The sequence below is a fragment of the Giraffa tippelskirchi genome, chromosome 13, assembly GCF_054371585.1.
Source record: "Giraffa tippelskirchi isolate mGirTip1 chromosome 13, T2T-mGirTip1v1.2.pri, whole genome shotgun sequence".
Classification (NCBI taxonomy): Eukaryota; Metazoa; Chordata; class Mammalia; order Artiodactyla; family Giraffidae; genus Giraffa; species Giraffa tippelskirchi.
In genome coordinates this window covers 76,667,343-76,695,000 of record NC_137287.1, presented here as the reverse complement: position 1 = coordinate 76,695,000, position 27,658 = coordinate 76,667,343, and the positions used below count along the sequence as shown (strand labels likewise).

General features: G+C 37.5%; 1 protein-coding gene across 50 annotated transcripts in view; it reads right to left on the bottom strand.

The window, feature by feature from the left end:
- The window catches only part of EPC1 (enhancer of polycomb 1), a 100,554-nt gene that overhangs the window by 3,441 nt on the left and 69,455 nt on the right, over positions 1-27,658 (bottom strand). For 35 of the 50 annotated variants that reach the window (XM_081553739.1, XM_081553721.1, XM_081553707.1 and 32 more), the window contains 12 exons: positions 26,832-26,991; positions 15,423-15,568; positions 14,809-15,015; positions 14,302-14,450; positions 13,060-13,219; positions 11,907-12,083; positions 11,735-11,824; positions 11,500-11,648; positions 9,438-9,787; positions 1,676-1,794; positions 388-529; positions 1-280 (listed from right to left, as the gene is read on the bottom strand). The exon at positions 1-280 is cut by the window's left edge and continues 84 nt beyond it. In XM_081553739.1, the coding sequence (XP_081409865.1) occupies positions 1-280; positions 388-529; positions 1,676-1,794; positions 9,438-9,787; positions 11,500-11,648; positions 11,735-11,824; positions 11,907-12,083; positions 13,060-13,219; positions 14,302-14,450; positions 14,809-15,015; positions 15,423-15,568; positions 26,832-26,931 (2,069 nt within the window). In that variant the 5' untranslated portion in view covers positions 26,932-26,991. Of the gene's footprint in view, positions 281-387; positions 530-1,508; positions 1,596-1,675; positions 1,795-9,437; positions 9,788-11,499; positions 11,649-11,734; positions 11,825-11,906; positions 12,084-13,059; positions 13,220-14,301; positions 14,451-14,808; positions 15,016-15,422; positions 15,569-26,831; positions 26,992-27,658 lie in introns of all 50 variants that reach the window. The other 15 variants (XM_081553705.1, XM_081553706.1, XM_081553711.1 and 12 more) reach the window with 6 other exon arrangements.

The following is a 27,658-nucleotide window of genomic DNA, read 5'->3' as shown; positions in this document are numbered from 1 at the left end:
GGGACAGCACTTAAAGTCCTAGGTATGTGTCGTGCATTTATGGGGGTGATAGAGTTTACAGTGGCAACTGATGAAGGTACAGTCAATCGAATGTTGTTCCCAATCAGAACCTGAGTTGTGGCAGAGTTGGCAGCAGTCGCCGGGTGACCTGGCGCACTGTGGGAACCCGCAGTCTGGGTCACGCTTGCAGGCTGCAGCAAAGCCGGCCCTGCCGTCGACGGACTCGTGTGGACAAGTGCTGTGGGTGTAGTACTACTGAGGTGTAAGCCCTTGTATACTCCTAGGGAAAAGGAAAGATGCAGCTCAACAACCACAACTTTGCTTTTGGTTTATCACTGACATAAGTCACGAAAACAATCACAACTGCTGACACATCTCTCTCCCTACCTGAGGCTGGAAGGACGCCGTTCACCCCAATTCCAAGCACCACATCCTCCTTCATCTTGAATCCCATCAGTTGTTCCGATGTCACCAAAGCAGAAGCAGCAAATTGAGCACTAGCAGAATCCAAAGTCTTGGAAACAAAACCCTACAAAGGAACACACAGAGCAGAGCTAATCAGAATCACTTAGTTTCAAACGATTATTAAAGCTACACAGCTATACGCCAAAATCAGTCTGCATACAAATGAAAGTGGCAAACCACTGAAATATCTTCATTTCTCCTTGACAGTCATAAATTTGATTAATGTTCAAGTTATCTTGTAACTCGAGGATTATAAATTAAAAAAATAAATTCTTTTTTGCTGTACATGGCATTTTGGACCTTAGTTCCCCGGGGACTGAACCAACACCCCCTGCATTGGAAGGTGGAGTCTTAACCACTGGACTGTCAGGGAACTCTCAAGGATTATGGATTTTGATCTTATGTGACAATATATAATATGAAATTACCAAAACAAACCTTTAAAATGTGGAAATGGTAAACCTCCAACACAAAGTGTTGGACAAGAAACACGCTAGTAAAACATTTCAGTGATTTGCAATGAATCAATGCATGAATAAATTCATATAATGAATAAGTGAGTAGGCAAAATTTCCTTCACCTAACTTACACACATACACACAACCAAAGGCAGCCAAGGGGGACAGCAGGATAATTACCCCTTTAGAACAGAAGGAACAAAACATTACATCCTAACTCAGCCTAGAAATTAAGAAGCCCCTTGAATTTTTAAATGATATTTTCCTCACAGATGTCTGAGACACAAATTTTAGCCTTCCGTTAAGTTTTATAAATGTGTTTAAATGGCCAACATTTATCATGCTTTAGGTTCAAAAGTGATTTCTTTTAATAGTAAAATAAGTTATTTTAGCATAATTTTTAATACATTTTAAGAAGAATTAAAAGTTCTCCAGATAATGAGCTGGGTGGGGCTGTAAGTTAAGGAGGTACATTCACAGACTACAAGATCAGGCTTGAAGACAGGGTCTCCATCTCATTTGACTACGCTTTCAGGTTTTACTTTTTTACAATAGGAAGCAGAGCGTGACAGCTTCTATACTCACCTGTAATGTTCTTTCTAAACCCTGTATACAGTGGCTATGATGTAGATTCAGGCGAAAGCCACTTTTCTGCTGGTTAGATGCAAGGTTCTATGACAACAGTTGGTAATTAGAGATGAACTCTGGTGGGAAACAATGAGGGATAATCATAAGACAGACAAATCCCTCACCTGTGGCGTGGTGGTGGAGGAATTACTACTTGCTTGCTGTTGCTGAATTTGTGCAAGCTGCTGTTTCTGCATGAGTGCCAGCTGCTGTTGATGTTGCTGGTATTGTTCGGCTGTAAATGCTGAACATAAAATGAGAGAACACTTTATAGAAATGCACAGCTATCACACGCAACTTACAATACATGAAAATAAATGCAAGCATTTAAAAAAATTTGCACAAAATGAAAGCATTTGAGCATCCTGTTAAAGATCACTTCTGAATGAGAATTTCAGCATTTTTATAACCACGCTTGACAAGAGTGGCTTGAGTTTAAAGAAAAATAAAGTGAAACTCTGAGTTGCACATAGCAAAGAGAAGTGCTCACTTCCCAAGCTTTGAAACCATTATTTTTTTGGTAAGCTGTGACACTTGTGCTAGACAGTGTAAAAGGTAATACCAGCTTTTTTCAACCGCATGTTGGAAATTCAGCTTTGCACTGAGCTTGAGAAGAGATCCAATAATTAACCATCTGGTGTCTTTATTTATTCATACTGCTGTCCTAATCCATTCAGATGATCTCCAGCAGTTCTGTGCAGAAATACTAGCTGTTCTACATAGTTCTGAATTTTAGTCATTACAAATATTTCCTCCATATGAAATATAAGGTTGTTGGTTTATTACCTTTTTTTTTTTTTTTTAAAGAACCCATCCTTTAAGTTTAACAGGAAGAAAAGAGGCTCCAAAGGTTAATTAATTTTCCCCACCCAATTAACCCACCTGGAAAAAATCCAGTCAATAAGAACGGAGTTGTTTATGTTGGCTTACTGTACAGAATTGATGTCTGAGGAAAGACACTGTGTTATGCTACTTATGTTTGTCTATGGAGAGCTCAGTTCTAAAAAAAACAAACAAAAAAATGTTCATTTATTACCCCCCCAAAAAGTGTGTGCAGTTTTTAAAAAGGAAAACCTTTTTCTTTTTTTTTTTTTGCCAATTAAAAAAATAGAAAAAAACGTACATACAATCACAACATCTGACTTTAAGGCTTCTTTAAGAAGCCTGTGGTGTTTGGGTAAGAATTATTTCAGAACAGAAAAAAAGGGTTAGCATGCATCCTCGGTCACTTGGGAATCTATAAACCATGCATATTCCCTCAATCTAAGGTTTAATGTCTTCAAAATACTGTCAGCTAATTTTTCGTCTTTAAAGACGTTTTGATAATTTATTTAGAATATTGTATCATCAGGTTTTGCAATTTTCACTTATAACTCATGAGCATCTTTATCCTCTAGGACAAAGTTTCTGCCTAGGACTACTAGAAAATACTTAGCTAGAAGTTAGGTAGAAATTCTACCATATTTTAAACAAATCAGAAAATTGTGACATAGTATTTCAAAAAAACCTCTGAAGTTACTAGTATTTACACAAACTTTTATACTTGAGTTGAACTAATTTCCTGGGTTACAAAGGCAAAAACTAATTTGTTGGAAAAACTCTACCATTCATTTTCCTATTTTTGGTGTTACAAATCAGTTTAGTTGATATATGTCCTTTGATGAGTTTATTCTCTTTGTTATTTAGTCAGTCACACTCGATTCTTTTGCGACCCAAGGACTGTGTCCCCAGGCTCCTGTATCCACAGGATTTCCCAGGCAAGAATACTGGAGTGGGTTGCCATTTCCTTCTCCAGGGGATCTTCCCAGCCCAGAGATCAAACTCATTATCTCCTGATAGGCAGGTGGATTCTTCACTCTTGAGCCACTAGGGAAGCCCTGTTTCTTTTCCTACTATGTTGGTAATCCTCAGATCTGAACTCCGCAGGAAAAAAACTTTTATTGATAAAAGGATAATCCATAAATAGTGACCTAAAAGCAACTTTCTGTCAAAATGACCATTTCCATGTAACAGAAATAAGTTAAATCAGAACTTAAAAATTTTTTTTAAAAATAAGACTGCCTTGAAACAGCGATTATAATTAACATAATATTTATCTTTATGCTTAAAAAATTCCATAAAAAGCAACTGCTTAAAGCCAAAAAGACAATTTAAGTATTGGTAATATGTTTTTGCAACTTCTACTTTAATTTCCTAAGCTTGAGTGAGTTGCCTAAATCTTGAATTTCCTGGTAGGAGATGCTTAATAAACTTGAAAAAAAAAAGACCATTATTGGAAGGTCATGTCATTACACACCTAAAAATCAATAATTTAGCATTCACTGTAGAATAGATGTGTTCAGAACTCCATTTATATGAATGAAAATATTCTTTTGCAGAACTTTGCCGGTGTTTGTGACTTAAAATTAGCAATATTAAGTTAGAAATCGATTTCAATAAAGCTTCCAAATATTTTACCCTATTTAAATCAACATTTCAGTCCTCAGTCTCTGAGGGTTTTGTGAATTTCATTTTTTAAATAATTGTTAACTTCCTAATACAGATCTAGAAATTTTAAAAAATGCAACCAACACTTTAGATCACTAACACTCACTGCAATTTTAGATCCCTATGTTAGCCTATTTCTTACATATCTCTATCCTCCAGAGTCTAGTTATAAAAATTTTCCTGGACATTTCTGATAAATGTTCTGGAAGAAATGCCGAGTAACATATACGCCAGAAGTGATGGTAATAAAAAACATGGGTCTAGGGGCCAAGAGATCCTGATTTTTCTTTCATTCTCAGCTCTATCATAATTAGCTAAGTATACCTAAGGAAATTACTTAATCTTCTGGAGCTCAGTATGTTTATCTAAAATACACAAGTATTAAATTAGGTGATCATTAAACATGCTAAAGGGTTTTAGATTTCTTCTGAAAAATAACAATTTCAATCCAAAAGGCTGTATGAATGAGTAGGGGAGCCTGGACAAAGGTCAGGTAATAAATTTGGGCAAAAAAAAGCTGAACTGGGTTTCATATTGTTCCTTACACAGGAAACTAAGATGACCTTGGATGCCATTATAATTTAAAGTCAAATGGAAATAAACCAAAATGACCATATTTCCCTAAATCTCTATCAAAAGGTTTTACGTTGTATGTCTACCTCTAGATATGGTGTGGTAGTCAAGTTTACAATTCACATGAAGAGGGACAAGCTGGTCTAGTGAACAGATCACCAAACCTAGAATCAGAATCATTTCACAGAACCAAACATGGTAGATCAGGAGGGATTCTTGGTGACTTCCTCTATAACCTCATAATAAAGATGAAGAAACTTTCATCTGAGATCACAAGGATTTTAGTAGTGGAAAGGGAAACAAAACTACCCCCAAACCAACGAGATTTTAAATATAGAAAGAAACAGACAAAAGTTTGTTTTAGATTTAATATCATTTACAAAAAATAATCAGATGTTTTATGTAGCAACAGTGTGCATCATGCTTGTAGACCCCAGAAACCACCATTGTTTGGGTAGCTTCTAACAATTCTCTCAGGGTAGGAATTTAGATGAAATAATCTAAAACTTCATGAATCCACTTCTTATGCAGGGAACTATCATGTGCCAGGTACACCAGCCCCGGAACAGTCTCGTGTTCAGGCTGCTGGCCTTTAAGTCACATACCTATAGCTGGAGCAGATCAATGGAATAATCGGGGGTGGTATGGGGAGGGTGACAGATCATTTCAAAAAGGAAACAATTTCAAAATTTGAAAATTCAGTCTGAGGTGATGGATTCTAGGTTACCAGAATATACACTGTGTTTTAAAAACAAACAAACTCAAACATCTATTTTAAAAGATACTCATCAATCAGAAATTTCTTTGAGCAGTACAATGCAGAAAATTATTTTAATGCAGGAAAGAGAGGTCACTTTAAAGAAATAAACATAACTGAAATGACTCCACACAGTATTACAGTATGACCCCTTAATCAGTAAGCTTGAATTGATAGTATGGAGGTCACAAGCACTTATCAGTTATCTAAAATACCCAATCTGTAAACAAAAATTTGTTGTAATTCATTTGATAACAAACTACAACCAAACCTGAATTCATCTGGCTGCAAATGTCTTGAACATGAGATTCTTTGTGGTCAAACTTGCCACTAAGTGTGATTATTCTCGCACTTCACTATACAACTGTAGGACTATTAATGTATTTTACTATGGGCACCACCTCAGACTCAGCTGAGCAAGTAATTCTGAGTTTTGAAACATATTTGGATAAGGATAAGGTCCTACAAATTTAAAAAATCTAGCAATGAAAACATTCAGTGTTCAAATCTAGTTACTCTCCTACCATAAGATTAAAATTTTATGCTAACTAATAAAGTGTGAGTTCAGCACAGAGAACTCAATACTCCATAATGACCTATATGGGAAAAGAATCTAAAAGAGTGGATAAATGTATTAATATATGTATAACATTCAGTTTGCTGTACAGCAGAAACTAACACAACATTGTAAATCAACTATACGCCAATAGAAATCTAAAAAAAAATTTTTAATGCTACAAATAGAAGTCAACTGTGCTGCTGAGTAAGCTACAGATATGGAGACTTAGAACCTATCAATCTAGCTACAAATTTCCCATTGATTTACGAAAATAAATCTATCCTGCAGATATGGGAGTTTAGAAAAATGACTTAAAATGCTGATAAAATTTCATTGAGAAACAAGAATTCAAATCCTGAATATATAATGGTGGTTTAAAAATCACTTTTCTATTTTCAGTCTTTCTGAATTAGAGTCCTTCCTAATTATGAAAAAAGGTATTAATTTTGAATCTGTTATCCCTTCAAACACATGCAAATGAATAGTTAGTTAGTCGTGCAACCAACACTAAGTTTTCAAAGATTTATTTTTTCTTTTTCTTTTGTCTGCACCTCAAGGCTTGTGCAGAGAAGGCAATGGCACCCCACTCCAGTACTCTTGCTTGGAAAATCCCATGGACGGAGGAGCCTAGTAGGCTACGTACGGTCCATGGGGTCGCTAAAAGTCAGACACGACTGAGCGACTTCACTTTCACTTTTCCCTTTCATGCACTGGAGAAGGAAATGGCAACCCACTCCAGTATTCTTGCCTGGAGAATCCCAGAGATGGCGGAGCCTGGTGGGCTGCCGTCTGTGGGGTCACACAGAGTCGGACACGACTGAAGCGACTTAGCAGCAGCAGCAGTAGCATGGCTTGTGGGATCTTAGTGTTCTAGCCAGTGACTGAACCTCGGCAGTGAGAAAGTGTGAAGTCCTAATCACTGGACTGCCCGCGAATTCCTCAAAGACATTTTTGTAGATTAAAGATATTAGAAAAATATATTTGAAAATTGTCCAAATCACATTTTAACTAAAGACTATTTAAAATACACGATTTATCCTTAAGTACTAAAATCTAGTCCTAGAGGTTCTAACACAGTGTCACTCTGCTGTACCGTATTCAGAAGACCAAGCACTCTAGCACCTGACTACCCCATCTGGCTGCACAGCTATGCAAAGTGGTGAAGACCGGGAAGCAAGCAAAAGACTCTGAGCATTTGCTACAGAAGTTGTGTGCTAGAGCTCATGCCCTGTACTGAAAACGATGGGCTTCACATGCCCTCGTGTAGTTTTCTATCTGGAAGTGAGAAGAGGCCCTTCTAGACAATTATTTAGAAAAGGGAACGATTATTTAGAAAAGGGATAATCAGTCCAGAGGGCATTATTCTGTCACAGCACACATATAAATATTAATATTTAAAACAACGATAGAATAATAAAAAATGGCTAAACTGAAACCCACATATTTGGCTTAAAATAGCAGGCAAGTATATCAGCTGACTTGTACGTCACATAATGACTGGTTAAGGTCTAAAGTCAGTGTGGTAAAAATTAAGCCTAAAAAATTCCTTTAGCGAGTACCATGATGAGTCTATCTCCTTCTTTCAGTCAGTCCAACACAGCCAGTTTTTCCTCTGGCATCAGACTAGATCAGAGTTTCTGTGGCTGAATTCCAGACAGAGCAGTTTGGTTTGTATTTGGGGGCTATGACAAATGAAAAAAAAAACTTCTTTAAAACTACATCAAAAGAGATGAGATGCTTAACAGAGGGTGAGGTAGCAATGCAGGCACTGATGATGCAGAAGGAACAATAACAGACTCACTTCTCCCATTCCCACAGTGGCTCACTCTTTTAGTTCAACTGTACTTAGAATCCTGTGTAACATCTGAACTGCTACAGTTTTTTTTTCTCCAGGGGAATTCAACGAAGTTAAAGGTACACATGACATGAGTTCACTGTTATATAATTTATAGCGAAAAGCTTTAGGTTTCTGGAATATTCACAAACATGAAAGAATAAAGTGCTACCCTAAAGCAATTCTGTAAGTATACAGAAAGATCTAGGAAATTTATGGGAAAGTTGAGAACAATTAAGTGCAAGAGAAAACACGTGATAAACCCACTCATTTAATCTGATCACATATACAGGGGGAAGGAAATAATGGCAAAGAAAATTACATAGTTATTAAATATTTTCTCAGCTAAACTTTTGGTAATACTACTGTTCCATGTTCATCTTTTAACATTCATTGGCAAACATAAATCAACTAAGTGTTACACTATCAATGCTCACTTAAGCAGTACAGCAAAACAACTTATGTGAAAAAGATCATATAAGATCCTTAGGATAGTTACACAACTTTAAGAGGTGGAGAAGATCCGAAATTGATCGAACAAGCCAGTTTTCTACATCTAATCTCAAAGAATTTTAAACAACTTAATCTTTATCAGGGAAACATATTATAAGTTTATACTATTAAAATCTCTATACTCACACCATATAAGACCCTCATGCTGAAAAATCCTTTTGACTTTTAAGACTATAAAAGCAGAGAGAAACTGAATCTTCATGATATAGACTCCAAAATTAATGGGATTATAAATTAATCTCTTAGGTAGGCCTCAGAATAATTTAGATTATCTTCTACTTGATTTCTGAAATAGGTTTATATTTCTTATGAGCTGAAAGACTTCCCTTTCATAGAAGTACTTTATTTCTAATCACAAAGAATATTAATTTATGGAACCTTTTCTGAAGGTCTTTAAGGATATGAGGCACATTTTCATATTTATTAGGTTTAATTGTAGCCTTACCAGATAATTAGGGGGACAGATTAAATTATCTTTATAGCTCTTTCAAAATCTATATTTAAATTATCTTTATAAATATCTGCAGTAACAACTTTAACAGTGAATTTCTATCATCTATATGCCTCAAACAACTGGTATTTGCTTTAAAACAGAAAACTAAAATTTGGGGAATATTTTAAGGAGATGGCATTTATATTAGACCCATTTCACAGTGTAGGCATAATGCTGAAGTACATATTACCTAAAATGTTTTCAAATTATTAGAATAACCCTTAAACTTAGATGTTCTTTGAAAAGTTAGTGTCCCTCTTATAAATTATTCTGAATTACTGTGTCAGCAGAGAAAGCATGCCTATCTATCAACTTGCTGGCTTACTTTAAAGAGGTCTAAGTAAAAGCCCAGAAAAGTATCCACTATAATTTAGGGTCCATTTTCTTTCCATATTATTTGAAAACATAATAGCTGAATCTTGGTGGTTCATGAAGCGCATCAGGAAACAAATGCCATACATTATAAACAGCACTAAAATTCTTGAGTGTGCAGAGATGTTTAAATGACACATGTACAATCAGGATTCAAATAAATACTTAAACCTAGATTTAAAAAAAATACTATTTTAAGAGAAGAGGACTTTTAGCTGTAAGAATAACAGACCACATAGTCCCAAAACTGATGAACCCAAGACTTCTACAGAAACGCACATCATAACGAATGAACGTACCAAAGTGTGCTGAACCACTGCTGCTTTTACTTTGCGTAGAGGTACTGCATGTCTGGGTCCCGGGTTGTGCTGTGCCTGTTCGATTTATACTCCTATGCAATTTTCGACAGGAGAGTTCATCATTGTCACTGTCATGTAGGGATGGTGTCCGAGGCCTAAAATGCCGCCATCTACATGATTTGATATTGACGAGTATCTGACTGAGGTCTTTAGAGAAAGATTTGTCCGAGGTATTTGTTTCTGAGGTATTGGCAGACTGATTGACTGGAGAATGTTGTGAGGAAAGCATGTCCAGATCCAGATGGCGAAACACACCGTCGTAGTCTGAGTGCGCTCTGTCCAGTAAGACCCTGTTAAAAATCAGTCAGAAAATGTATGTAGAACAGCTATTCAGAAATTACACAAGAGTTTTCTCTCCCCTCCCCAAGTCCCCCAAAGCCATCTCATACCAAATATTTAAAAGCTATAAATTTTATTATTTCAGTATTTGGTTCCGTAGGCTAAACTCTCAATTTCTGTTAAGGTTCTTTTACTTTTTAATGATTCGATCAGAGAAGAAAGTACTCCGCCATGAAGAAAAGGTATACTGTCCACCTTACAACAGAAAGCCTTCTAACAGTATGTTACTGTCACCATGCAAGAGAATTTGATCTTTCACTTCCATTACAAAGCACCAAAACATTTATGAAGCATTGCTAATGTATCTGTTCCTTAAGCAAAAAGTTTTTTTTTTGAGGGAGTAGGTAGGAGAAAAACAATAAAAGTATGTGATCTTTGGATATTTTACACTATTAAAATTTCTTACAGACAAAATATTTGAAGTCACCACTCAAGAGGATTTACTTTTACTTTATTTATATAAACTTTATAAATTAATCCATCTTAAAATGCTAACACTGACTAATGCTAGTATAGAATAAAATATAGCCAACATAGAGAACTTTCACTACTCATGATGAGGTTGAACAAGCACTCAATAAAATATGTCTTAGTGACTGGATAATTCTGAACTGACATGAAGTGATAACAACTGCAGTTAAGATCAAAAATGAAAGAAATGTGTATAAGTCATTAATTTACTGTAAATTATACCCTTAGGTTTCTTCCTGAAGGCACCTTGATCTGTTTCACCTTTTAATTTTTTTCACTAATACCATACATGAGTCTTTCTTTTCCTTCGCTTTCATGTGTTTGGCAATCCCTCCCCTCCCCACAAAACTTCTCACCTAAAGACCTCCAGAGCATCAAGGACTCCATCAGGTCTAGACAAAGGCAGGTGTCCTGACAAGCTAAGGTCAAGATCATGGAGCCAGGAACCTTTCCTCTGATGAGTTAACTCAGTGTACTAGTTATATGACATTTCTTAGCCTATTTAATACTTCTTCTCAGTATCTCCCAGAACTCCTAAAACAATTTTTGGTAATTTCTTTTTAAGTCACAAGGGCTTCCCTGATAGCTCAGTTGGTAAATAATCTGCCTGCAACACAGGACACCCCAGTTTGATTCCTGGGTTGGGAAGATCTGCTGGAGAAGGGATAGGCTACCCACTCCACTATTCTTGGGCTTCCCTTGTGGCTCAGCTGGTAAAGAATCTGCCCGCAATGCGGGAGACCAGGGTTTGATCCCTGGGTTGGGAAGATCCCCTGCAGAAGGGAAAGGCTACCCACTCCAGTATTCTGGCCTGGAGAATTCCATGGACTGTATAGTCCATGGGGTCACAAAGAGTCAGACATGACTAAGTTGGACACGACATTTTTTTTAATGTCATACAATTTATGTAATCATGATGTACACTTGCTTTCATCTACCTCTGAGGACAGATATCTGAGGTTTTCAATCTTGAGAAGAAAAGCAGATCCATTAGGGAATCACTAGTTATGCATTAAAAGCTACGGTTGTGCAACAGGTAAGAAAGTGGCAAAGTATCTTAGTCAAAAAAAAAAAAGTTAAGAGCAGGTAGGAACAAATGAGCTCTTTGGAAGGATCATCTCATTTTAAACTTTAGCCTGCCTCCATCACCCACATTTAAGACATCCCTCTGCTAGGAGCAGAGATGCCTCACCTTCCACCGCGCCCAACCCGTCTTCGTGCAAATCCGATGCACCGCTGGGGCACGGTCAGGGTGGTCAGGCAGTATCGGTATCGCACATCCCCTATTCCTCCGTCACTAGGACTAGTCCAAGGCCAGTTGCCAGTTTGGTCTAAGTGAGGCTTAAAAAGAAAAATCCGAATTATTATTTATTTTTTGTCAACTAAAGGTAAATAGTTTGTTATTTACAAAGACAACCCACACTTACAGCGTAGTACTGACAGCCTGCCTTCCTTCGGAAAGCAAAAGGGCCATCGGGATCATTCTCTTCCTCAGCTTCCGAAGAGCCAGACAGAACCTTTAAATAAAAGGCAGTGCGTCAGATCGTGCGCCTCCCTATGTTTTCCTCATCTGTGTTTACAGAAAATCCTGGCACTCACCTGGGAGAGAGGCTCTTCATCCGAGCTGGGAAAGTCATACTGGTTCAGGTCTTTAGCGTTGAAGACTGGCAGCGTGGTGGGGCTGGCCTGTTGAGGAGCAGCAGCAGCAGACGAAGGTAAGACTTTGGGCTTCTTTTCATATTTACGTTTAGGTCGGATAAGATCGGCCTTATCTTGCTGCAATACAGTCATGAATTAAACACCAGAACCATGGTCAACAAACTCCAAGCTTGGGGGAAGTTTTAAAATAAGTTTACTGTTAACATGAACTCATAGGAGATACAAGGCCCTTACATTTTGTCATTGTCTAATGTAAAAGTCTTAGAGATTGGTCTCTGTAAAAACATGAGTATGTTCCTACAACCTAAACATGATCATCAAGTACTTTGTTTCAATTAAAGTTAAAGAAGAGAAGTTCTCCTGAAATCCTTTAACTACAATTAGTATTTACTGCTAGGTTCTGTATCTTTTTCTGAACTTTCTACAAAAATTCTAGGAGAGAATTTTTTAAAAGGAACTTTTTTAGTTAGTCTTCATCCTAAAGAATTAACAAATCAATACTGGGAAACTAATAATGAAAACATATACACAAAGCAAACTTCAGATAACTGTTAACATAGTGAAAACAAATCCATAGTACTGAGGTATTAAAAAAATAAAGAGTAGTCAAGACTTGCTAGCTCTACAATGAAACCAAATGGTGAGCAGTTTTAGAGGATAAAGATATGAAATCACTAAAGAGGGAAAGAACACAGGGATAAAATACAGAGGCAAGAGTGATGAATATAGTTGCACATTAGAAATACACATGGCAGGTGAGGGCAGAGGTGAGGAGAAATATGAATTTGAGGTAGAGGCAACAGACAAGAAAGATCAGAGGCAGAAGCGGTATTTGCTCGGAAAAAACAGATAATGGCGAGTATCATGCTTGTGTAAATATGCTAAGTATTTATATCAAGCTGTATGAAGTTTATGGCATTATGATTTTTAAAGAAAAGTTAATGAAACTACAAGGTATCTCTCTTTAGAATTTCTACTGCTATATCTATAGGCCAGTCTTAAATCAAAAGCGGGCTTTCAAGGTAGGGTTTATATACAAATTTCTCCTTTTCACTCTGATTCCAATGATATAAATCACAAACATTCTGATCACCTTATTAACTTTAAATTCCTTCACGTCCATCGCCTCCTGGTGTTTGAACTGACTGCTGTTGGCAATGGGGATGAGGGGGATGGTGTATGTGGGCTTCACTGGCTGCCTCTGAGCCATGACCTCAGACATGATCTCCCCACTGTAGTCACCCAAATTATACCTGAAATGGTAAGAAAAGGTTTACAGAGTTAGTTCTTGTAAGCACTTACTGTCATGACGACTAATAACTAACTCAGATATTAACTATAAACCCTGATGAAACTTAAGATTACAGGTAGTTTACCTAAAGATTACATAATTCCTACTGCTTCTTTCTTTTACTTTTTGGCTTATGGCTTTATCATGCCATCATGGCGGGGGAGAGGGGGATTTAATTTTAACATAGCAATTTTGGTGACAGATTTGGTGGAGATGTTGAAATTCATGCCTGAAATGGTACTGAGGAACTTTCTGCTAATTTGAGTTGCCTGTGCCATAAAACTAATTTTTCTGAAGTGAATCACAAGAAATTGAATAGTGATATCCTTTGGGAATAGGGACCTGGAAACAGAGGAGTATAGCCTGAAGTTTTCACTGGGCTTCTGCTGAAGGATTGTGTGTGTGTATTTAGTTGCACACAGTCGTGTCCAACTCTTTTGTGACTCCATGAACTGTAGCCTGCCAGGCTCCTCTGTCCATGGGATTTTTCAGGCAAGAATACTGGAGTAGAATGCCATGCCCTCCTTTAGGCGATCTTCCCAACCCAGAGATTGAACCCGCATCTCCTGTGCTGCAGGTGGATTCTTTACTGCTAAGCCACCAGGGAAGCCACACTGAAGGATTATCTAGGTATTAAGATTACAGGCCTTTCCCCATCCCTGTTTTATACTTTTCTGTTAAAAATCTCAGCAAGTATTAAGAAAAAATTCAGTATCATCTAGTAAATGAAATCAAAACTTTAGAAGTGACAAGTGTTCTCTCCCTCGCAGCTCTGCACTAACTCGAGTAAGTGTAAAAGAAAATGATTTCGAAATGGAAGTATCCTGCATGACAATTTTACTGAACCCAGTCACTTTAAAAGTGAAACTAGAGAGAGGAAGGCATGTAAAATTACACAAAGTACATCAACACCACATATTTCAACAGTCTCTATTGTTAAAAGAATGTATTTCTGGAATTATAGAAAACTGCTTAGGAAATAAATGACCTCTACACAAAATCCTAATGGTGCCATGCTTCTCATGCTATTAAAACATACTTTACCTCTTTTCCATAATTTCCAGTGTTAAGTGCAATAGCTCTCTTTTACTTTTTTCTCTTCTTTTTATCATTTCTAGAATAGTAACAGCCCGACTTAGGTCTCGACGCAGCTTAAGCATTTTTTCATAAGAGGCTTCATCATTTTTGCGATTCTGCAAGTATGAATTTGCTTGTTTAATGTCAGTAAGCATTTCTGAGTATAGCTGGTGACATATGAGTATATATATATTTGAAAGGTGAGATTAGAATTTAAAGACACTGAAAGGGAACATGGATCACCGGGAAATCAATTTTGAATATGGCTTTTAATGGAACAACATTAAAAATATATCATTAATAACTCGGTAATGAATTTAAAGGCAGATTCGTATTAAATTAATATTTTTCATTATAGAATGTAGAAAGTCTGTCTAAACACAAAACAGGCTTCCGATGCTGAGGCATTTATAACTGTAAATAAATTTTCTTACATCAAAAAAATTACAAAAAACTCTCCCCAGGTTTTCTTACTTTCCGAGTCTGCATTTTTTCAGTTCGTCTTCTAAAAGCCACGTAAGGATCATTTGTGCTCGAACCATCTCGCTTCTCTTGTTTTACTGATGGGATAAGAGATGGACCTCGACAGTTTTTTCTCTTTTTAATCCAGTATTCATAAACTTCTCTAATTAATTCATCGTCTTCTTTTAGCAGTAGTTTGGCTTCCTGCAGACTGACTGGCTAAATGTAAAATCATTATGTCATTTTCACATAATACAAAGAAAAGATTCAAAAGTACTTCTAATTTAAATGACAATAATCAGAATAATAGTATTAACAATAGCGAATATGCTGAGTACCTTGTACATGTCAGATAACAAGCTAGATGCTTTATGTAAATTATTGTATTTAATTTTTCACAACAATCCTGTAATGTTTGTCATCTCTATTTTACAGATTGGGAAACAGATGCACATAGAAATTTAAACCTTCTGCTGAAGGTTATACAGGCTAGAAATGGACAGAGATATGAATTCAAGCTTGTCCAGAGCCTGCTCACCTACCTTCTTCCCAACTTTACACTGTTTTCACACAAAGAGATACTTTTATATATATACACATTCATTATATATACAATGAAGCTGTACCTGCTGACCACTGCCTTTTTCTAGACGGTCAATCATCTCCTCAAACTGCAATGGGAAGATGTCCATTTTCTTCTTCAGTTTATTCACAAATACTTCATCTTCAGAATCCAAATCATAATCGGGCTGCTCAGCATCCAAACTAAAAGCTGACAGAAGAAACCACATGTGGTCATTTACCGCATGGAAACGTAGACAGAAACCTCTCACTGTTATCTGGGTTATCTCTAGGGAAAAAGGGAAGATTTTTTTTTAAAGATTTTGTTTTCTGACTTGAAAACAATCTAAACTTCCTGCAATTTAAAGTTTAAGAAAGAAGATTATCTTTACTGTTAAAAGTGATACAAGACTGGATGTGACCTGTGACCCCACCCCACAAAGCAAACTAGAAGCCCACTAGTAAAAACAGAAAGAGATTGTTAAATGTGCTGGGTTGAACTGAACAAAAATTTGTAGCTCAAAAATGATAAAATATTAGCAATTTCATGGGATTTGATACCATAATAGAAGGATAAGGTTTTTAAGTAAGATTGTTTCTAGAATACTTGTCTTATTTTTTAAATTAGTTAATCACTTCACTGCTTCATCAGGGGTCCTATTTCAAGCTGAAGTGCCAGCCACTGCCAATAAGGGTAACAGCTGTCACTCAGTGAGTTCATTCCTGCCGAGGTTTGTTTGCTCATGAGAATCACTGTCATGGTGAGAGAAATGGGAAGTTTTCCTTTCAAGGAAAATTTCCCTTTCAAAATTTGTCAAGATTTGGGGAAAAAAAAAGGCAAGAACCATCGCTTTATACTATACCGTCAAATGTTCAATTACTTTGAAAAATTAAACTAGTTTGATAATAATGTAAGTATGAGAAGCTTGATACCAAAATCTGTCTCATACCTTTTCCTTTCTTCAACAGTTCCTCCTAAGTTCCCACCACCTTCAAACCCATAACTGTGCATTTGTATGAGGCCCTTTCTGACGGGCCTTGCTAGTCTCATCTGCACATTATGACCTAGCAACATCAAACTTCGTTTGTTTCAAACAGCAGGCTCCTCTTTCCCTGTCTTCAGGCCTTTACATTCGCTCTTTCCTGCCTGGTCCACCAGGCAAATGACTCATCTTTCCAAAGCCTAACATGGCATCAACTCCTGTGGAATCCTTTCTGGACTGCCACCCACCCAATAAGTGGTTCCCAACTATTTTATCTTTTTTAGAAGTTATGAACTCTCTCTCTCCAGAAAAACATGGTGTAAACATATAGTATTTTACATAAGTTATAAGCTGAAAATTCAAATGTCCTTAAAACAGCTTGTGGCACTAAGGTTAAAAATTCCTGTTCTAGATCATTCCCCTTCTTTTGTATTACTGTTATACATACTTTACAATCTTATTTGCTAAACATTCGAATATGCTCAATTTTCTTGAGCAGAGGCATCGTATCTCATTTATTTCTGTCACACTGAACACTCAACTCCTCAGTCCTTACCAGGGTCTCACATCTAAAGGCACACGATGCTCATCTGTTTCTTATAAGTGGTAATAATTTTGATTACCAGTCAAGAAACTGCCCAATATTCCACTGTGTACCTCTTGCCCATGCCCCCCTCCACCATCCTGTAACTAATAAGTAGTTTTGTGGGGAGAGCTTAAGGCCATGCAAATACCCTGCTCCTCATCAAAATTTCCTCTTAGGTACACACATTGGTGATTCTTGCGTGAGTCAGTCTTGATTATGTAATTGCAAAAATGATTTTCTGGGTTTCTTTGAATTTTTTTTTTTTTTTAAAAACTTTTATTTTGTGTTGGGGTATAGAGCTAATGTTGTGACAGTTTCAAGTGGACAGTGAAGGGACTCAGCCACACATATACATGTATCCATTCTCCCCCAAACTCCCCTCCCATCCAGGCCACCAAAAAACACTGAACAGAGTTCTTTGTGCTATACAGTAGGATCTTGTTGGTTATCCATTTTTAAATGTAGCAGTGTGTACATGTCCATCCCAAACTCCCTAACATCCTTCACTCCACCATTCTCTTCGCCACAGCACCATTCAGCTCTTGGCTGGCATTCTCTACTGTAAAACCGTGAGACTACTCTTCTCCATCACTTAGCACTCTGTTCATTACCAGTATGGAACTCAGCAATTTCTACTTTTACAATGGTTCACAATTCATTACTGTACTCAACTAGTTATTCCATTGCTTAAAATGTCCCCAAACTAGCCAGCGGAAACTCCGATGTCCTCCTGTGATATGCCTCTGCCATTTTTGTGAGTTCTTAATTTCTGGTATAACAAGTTGTTCACGTTTATCTGATCTTACCCTCCCCCAGCCCTGGGATTAGCCATCTCTCCACATATTCTTGGCCCTATTTAGTGGTTATGGACCAGGGAATAGGTGTTAGATGTGCTTATTGCTACTGACTATTTTTGCTTCTTGGCTTTACCAGTGGACAGAACCAGAAACGCACAGATCTGTATCTATACACACACACATATTCAAATATACAACAAGACTGCCTTTTAAAAGATATTTCCTTTGAGGATTAGCAAGAGAATCTTGAGACTCAAATCCAAGGGGAAGGGAGGAGAGATTTGTTCCTGCCTATTCTGGTCAGAACTGTTTTGTTCTTTCTTATAGTATGAATAGGAAAGGAGAAGTCTTAGTTGTACAGTCTCAGTTCAGTTCAGTTCAGTTGCTCAGTCGTGTCCGACTCTTTGAGACTCCATGGACTGCAGCACGCCAGGCCTCCCTGTCCATCACTAACTCCTGGAGTCCACCCAAACTCATGTCCATTGAGTCCGTGATGCCATCCAACCATCTCATCCTGTGTCGTCCCCTTCTCCTCCTGGCCTCAATCTTTCCCAGCATCAGGGTCTTTTCAAATGAGTCAGCTCTTCGCATCAGGTGGCCGAAGTATTGGAATTTCAGCTTCAACATCAGTCCTTCCAATGAACACCCAGGACTGATCTCCTTTAGGATTGACTGGTTGGATCTCCTTGCAGTCCAAGGGACTCTCAAGAGTCTTCTCCAACACCACAGTTCAAAAGCATCAATTCTTTGGTGCTCAGCTTTCTTTACAGTCCAACTCTCACATCCATACATGACTACTGGAAAAACCATAGCCTTGACTAGATGGACCTTTGTTGGCAAAGTAATGTCTCTACTTTTTAATATGCTGTCTAGGTTGGTTATAACTTTCCTTCCAAGGAGTAAGCGTCTTTTAATTTCATGGCTGCAATCACCATCTGCAGTGATTTTGGACAATCCAGAAGCTTCCAGATCACCAAGCAAAAGAGAAACAACATTAAGACCCTCTGGACCAGGAGATGTTGAACAACACACTCAAACAGCTGAGGAAGTATCAACAGTTTGGAACTAAAGCAGGGGATAATGGTTTTAAAACAGGTTTCTTCCTTCACTGCTCTGATAGGATAAAAGGGAGAAAAGTATGATCTCTTTCCTAAACCTATTAAAGACAAGAATAACGTTGAGATTTCCCAAATAAATGTTCAATGAAATGTTAACAGATAACATGTAAAGAATACATCTGAAAAATGCTGAGTTAAAATAAACTTTCCTTTTTAACTGCAAGGTTCCCAGAGCCTACAGAGTAATATGTATTATACCTCTGGGGTAGAGGGGGAAATATAACATGCAATCATTCTCAAACGCGTCTCATCACTACTTTTTAAGGCAATACTATTATCTTGAAAACTCCAAGGAATAGTCTGTGTCAACATTAGCTTAAGAGTTTTATAAAACAGAAAGTGTAAGAATTGAAATGAACCAGTCAAAGCAAAAACGATACCCAACTGTGGGTGTGACTGGTGATAGACGCAAAGTCCGATGCTGTAAAGAACAATATTGCATAGGAACCTGGAATGTTAGGTCCATGAATCAAGGCAAACTGGAAGTGGTCAAACAGGAGATGTCAAGAGTGAACGTTGACATTCTAGGAATCAGCGAACTAAGATGGACTGGAATGGGTGAATTTAACTCAGATGACCATTATATCTACTACTGTGGGCAAGAATCCCTTAGAAGAAATGGAGTAGCCATCATGGTCAACAAAAGAGTCTGAAATGTAGTACTTGGATGCAATCTCAAAAACGACAGAATGATCTCTGTTCGTTTCCAAGGCAAACCATTCAATATCACGGTAATCCAAGTCTATGCCCCGACTAGTAACGCCGAAGAAGCTGAAGTTGAACGGTTCTATGAAGACTTACAAGACCTTCTAGAACTAACACCCAAAAAAGATATCCTTTTCATTATAGGGGACTGGAATGCAAAAGTAGGCAGTCAAGAAACACCTGGCGTAACAGGCAAGTTTGGCCTTGGAGTACAGAATGAAGCAGGGCAAAGGCTAATAGAGTTTTGCCACAAGAACGCACTGGTAATAGCAAACACCCTATTCCAACAACACAAGAGAAGACTCTACACGTGGACATCACCAGATGGTCAACACCGAAATCAGATTGATTATATTCTTTGCAGCCAAAGATGGAGAAGCTCCATACAGTCAGCAAAAACAAGACCAGGAGCAGACTGTGGCTCAGATCATGAACTGCTTATTGCCAAATTCAGACTGAAATTGAAGAAAGTAGGGAAAACCACTAGACCATTCAGGGATGACCTAGATCAAATCCCTTATGAGTATACAGTGGAAGTGACAAATAGATTTAAGGGACTAGACCTGATAGACAGAGTGCCTGATGAACTATGGACAGAGGTTCGTGACATTGTACAGGAGACAGGGATCAAGACCATCCCCATGGAAAAGAAATGCAAAAAAGCAAAATGGCTGTCTGAGGAGGCCTTACAGATAGCTGGGAAGAGAAGAGAAGCAAAAAGCAAAGGAGAAAAGGAAAGATATTCTCATCTGAATGCAGAGTTCCAAAGAATAGCAAGGAGAGATAAGAAAGCCTTCCTCAGCGATCAGTGCAAACAAATAGAGGAAAACAACAGATTGGGAAAGACTAGAGACCTCTTCAAGAAAATTAGAGATACCAAAGGAACATTTCATGCAAAGATAGGCTCGATAAAGGACAGAAATGGTATGGACCTATCAGAAGCAGAAGCTATTAAGAAGAGGTGGCAAGAATACACAGAAGAACTGTACAAAAAAGATCTTCATGACCCAGATAATCACGATGGTGTGATCACTCACCTAGAGCCAGACATCCTGGAATGTGAAGTCAAGTGGGCCTTAGAAAGCATCACTACGAACAAAGCTAGTGGAAGTGATGGAATTCCAGTTGAGCTATTTCAAATCCTCAAAGGTGATGCTGTGAAAGTGCTGCACTCGATATGCCAGCAAATTTCGAAAACTCAGCAGTGGCCACAGGACTGGAAAAGGTCAGTTTTCATTCCAATCCCAAAGAAAGGCAATGCCAAAGAATGCTCAAACTACCGCACAATTGCACTCATCTCACATGCTAGTAAAGTAATGCTCAAAATTCTCCAAGCCAGGCTTCAGCAATACGTGAACCGTGAACTTCCAGATGTTCAAGCTGGTTTTAGAAAAAGCAGAGGAACCAGAGATCAAATTGCCAATATCCGCTGGATCATCGAAAAAGCAAGAGAGTTCCAGAAAAACATCTATTTCTGCTTTATTGACTATGCCGAAGCCTTTGACTGTGTGGATAAAACCGTGAACTTCCAGATGTTCAAGCTGGTTTTAGAAAAGGCAGAGGAACCAGAGATCAAATTGCCAATATCCGCTGGATCATCGAAAAAGCAAGAGAGTTCCAGAAAAACATCTATTTCTGCTTTATTGACTATGCCAAAGCCTTTGACTGTGTGGATCACAATAAACTGTGGAAAATTCTGAAAGAGATGGGAATACCAGACCATCTGACCTGTCTCTTGAGAAACCTGTATGCAGGTCAGGAAGCAACAGTTAGAACTGGACATGGAACAACAGACTGGTTCCAAATAGGAAAAGGAGTACGTCAAGGCTGTATATTGTCACCCTGCTTATTTAACTTATATGCAGAGTACATCATGAGAAACGCTGGGCTGGAAGAAACACAAGCTGGAATCAAGATTGCCGGGAGAAATATCAATAACCTCAGATATGCAGATGACACCACCCTTATGGCAGAAAGTGAAGAAGAACTAAAGAGCCTCTTGATGAAGGTGAAGGAGGAGAGTGAAAAAGTTGGCTTAAAGCTCAACGTTCAGAAAACTAAGATCATGGCATCTGGTCCCATCACTCCATGGGAAATAGATGGGGAAACAGTGGAAACAGTGTCAGACTTTATTTTTTGGGGCTCCAGAATCACTGCTGATGGTGACTGCAGCCATGAAATTAAAAGACGCTTACTCCTTGGAAGGAAGGTTATGGCCAACCTAGATAGCATGTTTAAAAGCAGAGACATTACTTTGCCAACAAAAGTCGGTCTAGTCAAGGCTATGGTTTTTCCAGTGGTCATGTATGGATGTGAGAGTTGGACGGTGAAGAAACCTGAGCGCCGCAGAGTTGATGCTTTTGAACTGTGGTGTTGGAGAAGACTCTTGAGAGTCCCTTGGACTGCAAGGAGATCCAATCAATCCATCCTAAAGGAGATCAATCCTGGGTGTTCACTGGAAGGTCTGATGTTGAAGCTGAAGCTCCAATACTTTGGCCACCTCATGCGAAGGGTTGACTCATTGGAAAAGACCCTAATGCTGGGTAGGATTGGGGGCGGGAGGAGAAGGGGACGACAGAGGATGAGATGGTTGGATGGCATCACCGACTCGATGAACATGGGTTTGGGTAGACTCCGGGAGTTGGTGATGGACAGAGAGGCCTGGCGTGCTGCAATTCATGGGGTCGCAGAGAGTCGGACACGACTGAGCGACTGAACTGAACTGAACTGAGTCTATATACATAGTTTGATACAATGTATCCTTCATAAGCAATGTATTAGACTACCTGGCGTTCAATGTTCAATTTCTACTTTGCAGAAATTTATAATATAACTTGCCTTTTCTTGTGTATTGTATTATATTAAAAGTCAATACCAATTTTTTAAAAAATAACATCACTTTTACACAATTTTTTCCAGAAAATAAGTTAAGAAAAAACACTACCTAACTTGTTTTATGTGGCCAATATTATTCTGATACCAAAACCTGACAAGACAGGGCATACATTCACAAAAAGATTAACAATATCTTTCACAAATTTAGATGGAAAACTTCTCAATAAAATCCCACCCAACAATATATGCAAAACACACACACACACACACACACACACACACACACCCATCCCACAGCCAAATGGGATTTATTCTAGGTATGCAAGGCTGGTTCAATATTTGACAACCAACCAAGGCAACCCATCACATCAGAGGATAAAGAAGGGGGAAAAAATCACATGACCTTATTTATTAACTGATGTAGAAAAAGCAGCTGACAAATTCAACAGTCAGGATAAAAATTCCCAATACACTAGGAATAGAGAACTTTTTCAAACTCTTAGAAGCAACTACAAAAAACCCTCTTCAGGTGACATAATGCTTAACGGTGAAAGACTAAATTTTTTCGCTTAAGATCAGGAACAAGGCAAGGATGTCTGCTCTCACCACTCTTACTTTAACACTGTATTCAAGTTCTAACCATTATACTAAGGCAAGAAAGAGAAATTAAAGACATACAGGTTGGAAAGGGAAAGCAAAACCATTTCTACCTGCAGACTACGACATGATTTTTCTCCAGTAAAAAATCCCAAAGAACCTGCAAATATCTTCTAGAATAAACATGCAATTTCAGTTAAGGCCACAGGACACATGCTCAGCATACAACTGAACTGCATTTCTGCATACTGACAATAAACAGGTGGAAACAAAAATCAAAAGTGCAATACCATTTTCAATTGTGTCAAAGAAAACAGGTATAAATCTAAAAGAAAAAATGTACTAAAACACTATGCATCTTCATGATGAAAATTATAAAGTGTCAACTAAAGAAATCAAAGACCTAAATACCTGGAGAGTCATATTGTGGTCATGGATTAGAAGACTCAACACAGAAATGATGTCAATTCTCCCTATAATGATCTATAGATTTAAATGCAATTCCTATCAAAATCACAGCAAGTTTCTTTGCAGATACAAACTTATTCTAGTGGCATTTTTAGGGAAATATTTACAGGGAAAAGCCCTAGAATAGCCAACACAATCTTGAAAAAGAAAAGGAGGAAGCATTTCCCCGATGTTAAGCATTATCATATAGCTGCCGTAATTGAGACAGTGGTACTATCTTGGGATAAACATAGGGATCAGCGGAGTAGAATACAGAACCCACAAATAGAGCCACATCAATATACATAATTGATTTTTGTTGAAGAAACAAAAACAATCAATAGAGGAGGGATCACTTCTTCAATACACAGTGTTGGAGCAATTAGATACCCAGAGTGAGGAGTGGGGGGTACACACTGTGACCTAAATCTCACAGTCAAAATAGATCACACACTTAAATGTAAAACTGTGAAACTTCTAGAACAGGTCATAGGAAATCATCTTCGGACCCTGGGCAAAACAAAGACTATTCTTGGAGTTGATACTAAATGGATCTCATCAAAATTAAAAACTTCTACTCTGTGGAAAACTGTTAAGAGAATGAAAAGACAAATTACATACCAGGACAAAATATTTCCAAATCACATATGACAAAGACTTGTGTCTACAATTACATAAACAAAACAAAATCCTCAAAACTTAGCATTAAAATAATCTAATTAGAAAATAAGTAAGACAGGCACAATCTTCACCAAAGAGGATATCTAGATGGCAAAAAACACATGAAAAGATGTTTAACATATTAGTCATTTAGAGAAAAACAAATTTAAAGTACAGTGAGACATCATGGCATACCTACTAGAATGGCTAAAATTAAAAAGTGATAACCTCAAATGCTGGCAAGGATAAAGGAGAAACTGGATCCCACATACACTGCTGATGATACTGCAAACAGGTATAGCCTTCTGAGATACAGAGTAGACATTCTTGTCAAACTAAAAATGGATGACCCAGCAACCACACTATAAGTATTTAACCCAGATAAGTAAAGATTTATGTTCACTCAAAAATCTGTACATGAATGTTCAAAGCAGCTTTATTTGAATTAGTCAAAATCTGGAAACAACCCAGTGTCAGTGAGTGAGCAGTGCAACCTGCTGCAGTGCATGTTATGGAAGACTGCTCAGGAAGAGAAAGGAAAAACTACTGATACATGCAACAACTTGAATGAACGTCAAGGAGGCTATGCTAAGAGGAAAAAAGTCAGTCTCAAAAGGATATACATTCATAATTCTATTCACGTTACCTTCATCAACAAACATAATTACAAAGATGGAGAACAGACGAGTGGTTGCCAGAGGATAGGAGTGCATTTAAAGGAGCAACAAGGTAGAGTCTTGTGGTGATGGTATAACTGAGTATCTTAACTGTGGTGGTGAATATACAAGGCTCCACATATTCTGTGAATCTATAATCATGCAAGACAATGTTAAAAGAAACTCAAAGTCAGCTAACACTCACTTGGCTGACAGTGTTTATAAACTTTCCAATGTAATACATCCTTCTAAATGTGTACTGATGAAAAACATTTTTTTCCCAAATAATTTACAATTCTACCTCCATTTTATTACTGTTATTTGATTACAATGTCAGCAGAATCAATGCCTTTTTTAACATAGCACCTTTTGACTTTTCTGACCACAATTTAACCCACAAGCTACCAATAAAATGGAATTTGTGAATTCTGGTCATCAATAAGCACCTATTTGTAAAACAAGCATTCAAAGTGTTTTTCCTGATAGTAATGATAATGTAAATTGAGTAATGTAATTTTATCTTGCTCCATCCTGCTTTAACCTAATAGCATATATTCATGAAATAATACAGCCAGTGGCTGTAGAATGCAATGTGGTCCTGGTTCACATATACAGCAAGGATCCACTCTGGAATTTCACACTGACATGATTTTCCAGAGAACTAAAGTTTTAGGTCCTATTATTGGTAAGCTTTGTTTAGAATGTCTGTGTTTTATATGTAATTAAACACGAGTAGGCAAGAAAAACACATGCCATTTGTTTGGTTCACTTCAAAGTAACCTTTAATAAACTGGAAAAAATTTTTTTTCTAAAGTAAAATTTTTTTTCCTAATGGGTGCAAGCTGGAGGTAAAGGTGAAAAAACATCATAAGTTAAAAACATCAAATGCTAACAGGCCAGAACTGGTTAAGATTCAATATGGACATGTTTACTTGTGGCTTTCATATTTAAGACATAGTTTTTAAAAAATGCTTAGAATCCAGGACAAAGATTAGACCATATGGAGAAAAGGTTAAATGAGTTAGAAAAGTAGTTAATAAGTAAGAAACTAGGTAAAGCTAGTTGTCTATGTCCACAGAGAGAACAATAAAAACAAAACAGATTTATACTGTTCTGAAAAATGTTTAGACAGGCCCCTGGAAAAACCTCTTGATCATAAAGGTCAGCAAGACAACAATGAAAGCTATAACACCTTTTCCTTAGCAACCCTGCAATTACATGTTTAGTGGTCCACTACATGGGGACCAAATGAATGAAATAAATTCACCCAAGTTTACAAGCTCTCAGCAATTCATCATCAAATGTGATTAAGCTATCAAAGGGTCATTTCCAATGAAGACCCCCATCAGTACCAAGTGACACAGTTACCAATTAAAACACTAAATTGAAAAAAAAAAAAAAAAACAATCATGAGAATTCCCTGGGGGTCCAGTGGACTCCATGCTTTCACTGCCGAGGGCCCAGGTTTGATCCCTGGTCAGGGAACTAAGATCCCATGAACCTGTGGGGCTTGGCCAAGAAAGAAAAAAACAGAAACACAGATGGGGCTGGCAAACTATATGGCCTGTGGGCCAATACTGGATTGACACATGTTTTTGTCAAGAGAGTTTTACTGGAACACAGCCATGCCCATTTGTTTATGTACTGTCTACCGTTGATTTTGTCTGTAACGGCAGAGTAAAATAGTTGTGACAGAGACTGAACGACCCACAAAGTTTAAAACACAATCTGACCCTTTAAAGAAAAGGTTTGTTGACTTCTGACTTCTATTAAGAAATTTTTTAAGGCAATTAGTATTACTATTTCTGAACAGTAAGAAAATGATTTCTACATCTAAAGGTATATTTTTTATCCTACTCATCCACAGTAGCAGAAGATCCCATGTTGAGATGAAGCTAAAAATCTAGGCTGAAAATGTGTTCTTTCTCAGGCAGGAATCTCAGGCACAAGTGTAAACGGTGAAAATGGCTCTGATAACTCTCAAGCTGATGCTGGTCAATGAAATGGCCCCAAACAGATAAACATAAAAATCTGTCGAGTTACATAAGAACACAGTACAAGATACAGTCATCAAGAAAGTAATCACTTACGCTGTATGTGAATGAGCTGCTTTGGCATCTTGAATTCCCCAGGATATATAGACTCATAGTAAGCGATGTTACTTTCTGCTTCTGGGACTGGTATAACCATGTTATCCCTCTTCTCGCCATACACCTGCTGTGCTGAAATAGCCCGCTGAAGATGGTGTTCCTAGAAAGAGGGAGAAACAGGTACATTTACACATTAAAAAATGAGCAATCAGAACATACAGCCTTATGAAGAAGTTTCTTGTTCATTTATTTTTAAAGTAGAGGGATTTTTAGTAGCCGTGTAAGGGTGCTAACAATATAGTTGTGGTGAAAATGTTTTGAGTATAAACAAGAAGATTTGGTTAGAAACACTGTGTATTTCCTCAGTTTAAGAAAAGGCACTACACTGAAATTGAGGATTAAATTATGTAAGATTCAAAAAAAGGCTGACCAAAGCTGTTACTTCAAGTTTGCACTTTGCAGATGAATTTCTTTTTTAAAAAGGGGTAAAACATTTGAACTTATTGTATGAAGAAAGCAGGCTATGTATAAAAAATATTTTATGGATTATAATCACTTACTCATACAGTGCTTCAGAAATGTAATACAAATGAACTAACATGATCTTTTCAAAGAAGGGTACAGATTATTTTCTTCATTTTTAGTTGATGAAACTGACACAGATTCAAACCTGGTCTTTTGTCCCAAATAATAACCTTTCTTATGAATTTCCAGAGCCCTTTTTCAACAGTAGTAAAGTATAGGGACTGAAAGCACAGGCTGCAGGGTTTGTGACTCCTGGCAAGACACTTCATTCCTCTAAATCTGTTTCCTCCAGTAAAAGAAAA